At 37.1% G+C, this 8,731-nt stretch overlaps 2 protein-coding genes across 4 annotated transcripts in view; both read right to left on the reverse strand.

Annotated features, from left to right (window-relative positions):
- Window positions 1-4,771, reverse strand: part of LOC129749686 (dmX-like protein 2) — a 38,675-nt gene extending 33,904 nt beyond the window's left edge. For all 3 annotated transcript variants that reach the window (XM_055744735.1, XM_055744734.1, XM_055744733.1), the window contains exon 1: window positions 4,502-4,771. In XM_055744735.1, coding sequence (XP_055600710.1) covers window positions 4,502-4,588 — 87 coding nt within the window. In that variant the 5' untranslated portion in view covers window positions 4,589-4,771. The remainder of the gene's footprint in view (window positions 1-4,501) is intronic.
- A 2,350-nt stretch (window positions 4,772-7,121) lies between these two features.
- On the reverse strand, window positions 7,122-8,050 carry LOC129744318 (uncharacterized). Its single transcript, XM_055736796.1, has 2 exons — window positions 7,673-8,050; window positions 7,122-7,613 (listed from the first exon to the last, which is right to left on the reverse strand). Exons 1-2 carry the CDS (start codon window positions 8,009-8,011, stop codon window positions 7,275-7,277), a joined length of 678 nt encoding a protein of 225 aa, XP_055592771.1. The 5' UTR covers window positions 8,012-8,050; the 3' UTR covers window positions 7,122-7,274.
- Between the last annotated feature and the right edge of the window lie 681 nt (window positions 8,051-8,731).

Consider the following 8,731-nt stretch of genomic DNA (forward strand, 5'->3'; position numbering starts at 1 on the left):
AACCGAGCTCAAGAGCCAGATTTCGAAGGGTTCAAACAGAAGCAAAAAATCTCTTATCATTCTGGAAAAAATGCAATTGTTGGAAGAAAAACGTCAGTTCCAATTGAGACGTGTCGCCGAAGAAGAAGAATACTTTAGTAAGAAGTCCGAACTTTTAAAGCAGCTTGAGGAGGAGGAAAACGCTAGCCAAAAAAGTGTTAGCAGCAAGGCTAAGCAGATAAGAGTACAAAACTGGCTACTCGGAAATGGACGTCCCAGCGGTGAAAGGGACCAGCAACCGGCGGACAATGATACGTTCGGAATACCCCCTCATCACAGCAGCCCGAATGATAAAGAAGGCTCGCAGCAACGTTATTTTCGAGGAACGACAGACAACTTACTACCAGCGATAGTCGAAGATCCGGCTCCCATAAGAAATATCAAGGTCAATCAAGGAAGGGATAATCTAATCGCTCAAGGTCCAGCTTTGCAACCAACTCCCGGACCGACTAATATAAATACGATCGAAGTTCCAACAAATAATAAGGAAATTACAGCTTCTGCGCTCGCTATCCCATCAACTTCCGGGAATGCAGGGGGCAGAATGAAAAGTTCTGTCAGATGCCTAACAGCAGAACAGTTGGCAGCTCGTCAGGCAATGTCGCGGGATCTTCCACCTTTCTCGGGTGATCCCCATGATTGGCCTGCCTTTTATAGCACATTTAAAAATACAACTCAGGCCTGTGGATTAAACAACACGGAAAATTTAGAAAGACTGCAACGCTGTCTTTCCGGCTCCGCCTTGGAAACAGTACGTAGCAAGTTGCTCCTACCGGATCTGGTGCCGCAAGTAATTCTTACACTTAAAAAAATATTCGGTAGGCCTGAGGTCTTGATTCACTCGATGATATCAAAGGTACGAGCTACCCCTGCCCCAAAACAAAACGATCTGAAATCATTAATAGCATTCGGATTATCAATCCAGAATTTAGTGGACCATATGATCTTTGCTGAACAAGAAGACCATTTAAACAACCCTATGTTGATACATGAACTAGTTGCGCGCCTGCCAACCGACTTGCAAATGAGTTGGGCGGGTTTCAAAATGAGCTTTGCTAAAACGGATCTAACTATTTTCAACGAATTCATGTCCTCGCTTGTAGATAAGGCGACAGAAGTGACCCTTCCAGGTGTTCAATTCCAGAATACAAAAACTGAAAAAAATAAAGTAAAGGAAAGGCTTTTTGTGCATTCAAAAAATGAGTCAGATGATAATCGAAAAACTATCGTAAAACGGAAACTTTGTTTGTTATGCAAAGAGGATGAACATCATATCACTAGCTGTTCCGAGTTTCTTAACCTCGATCTGGATGGACGTTGGAAGGTTGTTCGACGTAAGAATTTGTGTCGAATTTGTCTTAATGCGCACGGAAATTGGCCATGTCGATCAAAGAAGAGTTGCGAAGTGGAGTCGTGTAGATCACGGCATAACACACTGTTACATTCAGAAGGTGAACAACAAGGAGAACACACTGTTTTACAAAATCATCATTCAAGCACATCTAGTCTGCTTTTTAGATACATACCCGTAACTTTGTACGGACCAAATAAAAATATCGACACATTCGCGTTTCTCGATGATGGTTCATCCTCCACACTTGTGGAAGCAGCTGTAGTAACCGAATTAGGGATTTCCGGCGTTCCTGAGTCCCTATGGCTCGGATGGACAAGCAAAATAAGCAGAGAAGAGAAAGAGTCCGAGAAAGTTAAGCTGATCATATCAGGAAAATCTGTCTCACAGAAGTATACCCTTGAGAATGTTCGTACGGTTAAGGAACTAGGACTATCGCCCCAAACGCTAGACTATAGAGCCCTGGAAATCAAATTTCCACATCTTCGAGGATTGCCCATTGAAAGCTACCACAATGTAGTTCCACAGATGATAATTGGAATCCATCATCTCAACATGTTGACCAGCTTAAAGTTACGAGAAGGAAATAGCAAAGATCCAGTCGCTACCAAGACCAGACTGGGGTGGTCCGTTTATGGTCGTCAGGGGCACGTCGAGCAGGAAATAATCCAACTGAATATTCATACGGTTGGGAAAACGGAGGATGATATGTACGGTCTTATGAAAAAATTCTTTGCTACAGAAGAACCGCTATGCGAAACACCCTTACAAGCAGAAACCGACAAACGGGCCATGGATATCTTAAATAGAACCGTAAAACGTGTGCCTGATGGATATGAGTGTGGTTTATTGTGGAGGATAGATAACCCCGAGATGCCGAATAGCTATCCTATGGCAGAAAGAAGGTTCAAGTACCTGGAGCGAAAACTCAGTCGTGATCTTCAGCTTAAAAGTAAAGTCAATAGCATCATCGAGGACTATGAGGCCAAGGGATACGCCCACCAGGCAAAAAATCACGAATTAATGAAAGTGAACTCCAACAACGCGTGGTATTTACCCTTGGGGATAGTAACCAATCCTAAGAAACCAGAAAAGGTCAGGCTAGTCTGGGACGCGGCTGCGAAGATAGGCAGTATCTCCTTTAACGATCTTCTACTCAAGGGACCAGACTTGACTACCTCACTTCCGACAATTTTAATACGATTTCGGCAAAGGCGTATCGCTATTACCGGAGACATACACGAAATGTTTCATCGTATCAAGATCAGGGAACCAGAAAATCAAAAGCAACGATTTCTATTTAGAAAAAATCCAGCGGAACCGATACGAACGTACATAATGGATGTAGCAATTTTTGGAGCAACGTGCTCACCTTGTATTGCCCAACACATCAAAAATGTTAATGCTAGAGAATTCATCGATTCACACCCTCGCGCCGTCGAAGCCATTATTGACGGTCATTACATTGACGACTGGTTGGACAGTGTGGATGAGGAAAGAGAAGCAGTGAGATTAATCCAGGATGTGCAGATGATTCATCGCGTGGCTGGGTTCGAAATGCATCATATGTTGTCGAATTCTTTAAAGGTGCTAAAGGAGATCGGTGAAGGAGCTCCAGAACATTCAACGACAGTTACCATCGATCAACAGAAACCCGAAAGAGTATTAGGAATGATCTGGAAGCCCCAGGAAGACGTATTTAGTTTTGACGGTTTGTCAAACCCTGTTATCAACGATTTAATCGTATCCAGAAGAGTTCCAACGAAACGTGAGTTACTGAAAGTAGTTATGTCGCTTTTTGATCCGTTGGGCTTGTTAGCTCACTACATCATCCATGGAAAAGTTCTTATGCAAGAAGTTTGGAGGACCGGTGCTGAGTGGGACGAGTTCGTGACTGAAGATATTTACAAAAAATGGATTCAATGGAGCGAGCTGTTGGGAGCTTTGCCACAAGTGAAAATACCACGATACTTTTTTTTAAACTGCAGGTCCAGTGTATCAGAGGTCCAGATACATGGTTTCGTGGATGCCAGCGAGATAGCTTATTGCTGCGCGATCTATATTCGAGCCGTTGTCGATGATAATATATACTGTAGTTTGGTTGCGGCAAAAACAAAAGTGGCGCCACTTAAGACCCTTTCAATTCCTCGGCTAGAATTGCAAGCGGCAGTACTTGGTTCTCGCCAATTAAATAGTATTTGCAAATCTATAAACATCCCTATTACTCAGCGGTTTATATGGTCGGATTCGTCAACTGTCCTTGCGTGGATCAATAGTTAACAATAAAACATAAAACTATTTTCATGTAGTAAATAATAATTTCTCAATCAACTTTTTTGGCTTAAGTCTTTTTGGCTTAGTTTTATATTGATTGGCGCAAAAACTAGCTGTTGACGATTTAGCTGTTTTTATTTCTCTTTCTTTATCCATTACGAGCAATCAAAAACGTGTGTAAATTTATAATTTCAATAAATCTTTGAAAAATTTAAATGATACTGTCGGACCAACACTGCTCATGTGAGCTTTATTTCTATTAGTAAACATCTAGCAGTAGATATGTTGATTATCGATATGTATTTATTTCGATGTAGATAGGAGAATGAAGCACTATCAAATAGAATAAAACAGCTTCATTGATTTCGCCTCTACGCCAACAACAGATTTCATACACACTCTCTGGTTTGTGTGTATTTTTTTTCCTTTTTATTTTCGTATTCAATGAAGGGCGAAAAAATTTTATCAGTCAAGTGACTAGCCTAGCCGTATTTTTTGCCAATAAGCTGACGAATTTCTATTTTCTCCATCTTATTGATAATGACATGCAACGTGACGGACGAGAAACCAATTTTTTTTTCAAATAGCAGCATCATCTTTGGTCAATAAAGATGACAAGTATAACATTTGAATCCATTTGCTGTAAAGTAGCACATAAAAAAATACGGGGCCTTATGTCCAAACTACTTTTAATTGCGATTTTCAATATTTGATTGCATTGGGTTGACAACAAAATCTATTAATTAACCTTCCTATGCATTAATCAGAAGCAATTAGGATACTTTTATAGGCAGAAAACAACATAAATTTTTTATCATCCAATAAAATTCAACCTACAGTAAATGGAACTCCTTCGACGGATCCTACTGCGAAACAACGATCGCCAGCATTGCACGCTCCGCTCAGTATCTGGTGGCAATCCATTTTCGTTAACTGTTCCACGGATTAGCACAACTTATTGCCCCACTAATTTTGCAACAATCGTCATTTTTCCGACGCAGAAAAGTACTTTTCTTAAGAATTTTCACTTGCGACTTTTTCTTCGTCGACACCAGATAATTTTTCTTCTAAACTTTTTTCACTCCTTTTTCACGAACCAAAGAATGACTTTTGACAAGAATTTTGACAAAAAGAGAGTGACATGACATACACTCATACACACTCGTAGCTGTTATCACAAAATTTGGAGTACGATTGGTCCAATCACTTTACGAAAGGGACTACGCGGATTCGAATTGAAACATAACGTTAGGGCAACCGCACATGTGATATTTATGAGAATTTTTTTTAAGTTTTAAATTCCATTGTCGTTTTTGGTGGTGCATAGTGTGTAACATTATTTAAACATGTACATTTTGAAATAAAAAAGTGAACGCATGCACCCTGAGTTTTTGGCCCGTGAATTTTGAGAAAAAACTGCGCACTCAACAAATCCATGCGTTAATTTTTTTTTCAACATATTAATTTGGGTAGCGAAAAGCTTTGAAAATTTTTCAATTTTAAATTAAAAATATGAAACGTTGTTTTGTCGATTAATTTTCTTCATGATTAGAGAGATTTTCAGTACAGTGTAGTGAGTAACCGCGTGAGTTCCTTCTGTTTTATTTTGGCCATGTAACCGTTCGTATCCCTTTGTAACGGTTTTGGCGGTGTGAAAGTGTACCTTTTGATTCAGAAATTTGTATTCAAACATTTTAACACGTAAAAATAGTAAAAAAGCATTTTTAACATCAACTTTCTATGGTTTCCAAATGTTGTTTTTGTTAAATATTATTATAATGTTTGAAATCATTGAAAACATCTTACCCTAGAGGACCTTCAAGGATTCACTAACGGTAAATCTCCATTTTAACTCCATAACTGAACGTGAAAAAATGCTGTTTCGCGAATAACTGAAAACATTACAATATTTTATTTTTTTTTTCTATTTCAATGCTATCGATACCATTGTTTTCATTGCGGTAAAATTAATACATACATCATCTTGGAAATAAATAGTAAGATTTCCTCACGTTCTTTTTCATCTAAAAGTTTCTGCGCTAATAAAAATTTATATCCTAATCCTGATAAATATCACCTTTCTGATCTTTCCAGCCCATTGCTGTCGCCCATACTATAATACGAGGTAAATTAATCTGTGCCATTTTAAGACATATACTTAAATAAACTATGAATTAAGTTAATTTCAAATTTGATTTAGATTTTTTTAAGCTCGAAATTATCTGACTTTCTTTAATCATTATGACCGCAGATGTCGATTAAGTAGTTTTACGTATTGTAGTCTACATAGTTTGACTTAAATAAATAAATAAATAAATATACTAAATGTCCATAATATAATATGTATATCAATATTTCATTGACAACTTGGACTGGCGTTAAATCAATAAATAACAATTTTAATCCAAAAACCGTTCGCCTGTACCTAGTCTAAAAAATTTGTTCATCCTATTAACATAAAATTTTGTTTTATTTCTTGAATCTAGAATTAACATGTCAATAAGATAAGAATTCTTATCTTAAATATTAGAAGTTAGAACTTGCCTTTTCTATCGATTTTTGGAATTGAAGTTTCCTAGTATATTTTGTAGGACCCTCGGTAAGAATGACTTTTGAATGAAACAGAAACACCGAACCGAGAAAAACGCTTCTGAAATTTGAAGAGTATTTTCCAAATCCTATTTTTATACCTTCGCCGATAACCTTTAAAAAAAGGCAATTTTCATCGAAACTAATTGTGTCAGATATTACACAAAATGAATTTTTTTTTTTGCAATTTTAAGAGCTATTTTTTTTAATCATATACGAAACATACGACAGTTTCAAACATAAATTGTTCATACTTCCAAAATCCTTCGTCGCTTGAAGGCGAAATTCGTTTCAGATGTCTGTTTTCTTTCGTCCTTTGATTCTTTCAACTTGCACTTATATACGCCCGTATGTTTCTGAGACAAATACTGGGCGTAGTGAATGTTTAATATGGTTAGTTATCGAGTGTAGCGGTAAATTTTTGAGTAAATGCTTAATGAAAAGTGAGAATCAAGTGATGCCGATCAGCCTGCTGCTGTTCGAATTGCTGCAACTGCTGCTGGTCAGTTACTTTTCTTTGTGGAATTATTTTACGGCTTTCGAAAGCCTCGATTTAAGATCGCTTAAAAACAGAAATCTGAAATAATATTCATTGTCAGGTTGATATTTTCATTACCTCGTCCACCTGTATACACTTGTTTGCTCATCCATAGTGAATGTGCTCGGTTTTTCTTCCTCTGCACATTGGAAGAAGGGACGTAAACAACATTCATTCGTCATTTTGAAAGTCAGTATATTGAAAAGCTTTAAATTGATTGTTTTGTCAATCATGTAGGTAGATAATGTCAAGTATTAGCCTATAATAAAGCAAGTCTCAGTTTTTCAGATTTTGTGTCATTGAACTAGACGTAACGAAAGCTCATGCGAGATTTTATATTTATCCTTTATTATCAAATTACTCTATGTTAATCTTTGTTAAAAAATCATTATATTACTGTTTGTAAAATTTTTGTATTCACTCTTGGGAATATTTCGAAGTTGAAGACATACATCCTTCGCATCTAATAAAATCCCTTATGCATTACTCCATAGAATCTGCAACTTCTATATCATCTGTTTTTGGTGATGAGTAATTATGGAAATAACTGTCACGTGAAACGATTGAGATGGCGGCCGCAGGTCTCTTGATAGCTGGAATTTCCTCAGCTAGCAGTCCCATGTCGAGTTTAAATAAAATGTCGTTTATGTGTCTCTGGGCCAAACAGACCTCGGCTCTGGGTCTACTACAATTCCGCATTTTGTTTGTTACATACTCCCCGAAAACCGAAATCTCATCTCTGCTAGGACCTGGTACTTCTGACAAAGAGTGCATATATTTAACAGGTTTTTGTGCAGGGTACTCCTCATAATCAGGATCATGCTAGAATGAAAGTCGATGTGTTATTCGGGAAAAAAATGCTATTTTTTATGATTACTTACTTCAATCATGTCGTCTTCATCCGGGACAACAGGGAATTCCACTTTAAGCCCGTCCTTTGATTCGTATGATGGTTGTAGAAAATATAAATAATTATAAGCAAACCATGGTGATTCCCGAGATTTCTCCAAACATTTTTTCCGTTCCCGGTTGAATGATGTTTTCAAATTGTGTATTTTCTTTTCTATTTGATCGACTGTGACATTGTGTTTAGCGGCCAATGCTATTCGGGCTTCCCTTCTATTTCTTTTGACTTTATATTCAGGACTCGAAACATCCCACAAGCAAGGAGTATCTCGATAATCTTTTATTAATCTTAAAATTTTTTCTCTAGTCCACATTCTGATTTTGTAAATAATGTAACATGAAAACAATACACTCTGAAAAAAAAAAAAAAATAAACATGAACTTTGAGTTCGTTTACACATCCATCATACACGCTCATTTTTTATAACAATTTATTTTGATAAAAGTTATAAACATAAATTAATTTCAATTGGAATTTGGAATAAGTTTTTGAAAAAAATTCAATTTTTTTGCAAATTATTCCTTCTAGCTGTGGTTACACGGATAAAAAAGTATACAAGTTGTTAAAAATCCGTATGGTTGCCCTCTTCCATGCCAGTGATTTTCAATTCAACGTACCGTTTTACTGGTTTTACTTGATCAACATCGATATCTACGAACAAATGAGCGTTGCTGTAAAGTTGTTTTGGCTATCGAGGATTTCTCATCTGCTCATCGCTAATATGGCTAACATATGGCGGATTTGGCTATTTTATTCAGGTCAACTTAAAGATTCTAAATGTTAGTTTTTGATGTCACAAAAACAGAAGATCGTGGAAGTTATTTTTTGAAGGACACACATCAGTGTCGTGTCAGTAATCGATACCCTACGGCACACGAACAGATAAATAGCAACAAGGAGAAGATGATTAAAAATAAAGGAGATGATCAGTTCGGATCAGACAGTCAAGCGAATAAGATTGGTGTTTTAATTAAAGTGGAACCTACGAAGAAATATCCGGCTATAATAATCAGAAAGCGAAAATGTAAGTTCA

Source organism: Uranotaenia lowii, chromosome 2 (genome assembly GCF_029784155.1).
Source record: "Uranotaenia lowii strain MFRU-FL chromosome 2, ASM2978415v1, whole genome shotgun sequence".
Classification (NCBI taxonomy): Eukaryota; Metazoa; Arthropoda; class Insecta; order Diptera; family Culicidae; genus Uranotaenia; species Uranotaenia lowii.

What these genes read in the sequence shown, in the direction of transcription:
- LOC129744318 (XM_055736796.1), bottom strand. Translation starts at nt 8,011, where the DNA reads ATGTGGACTAGAGAAAAAATTTTAAGATTAATAAAAGATTATCGAGAT. An exon ending in ATGAAGACGACATGATTGAA is followed by an intron (nt 7,614 to 7,672) that starts GTAAGTAATCAT and finishes CTTTCATTCTAG; the next exon opens with CATGATCCTGATTATGAGGA.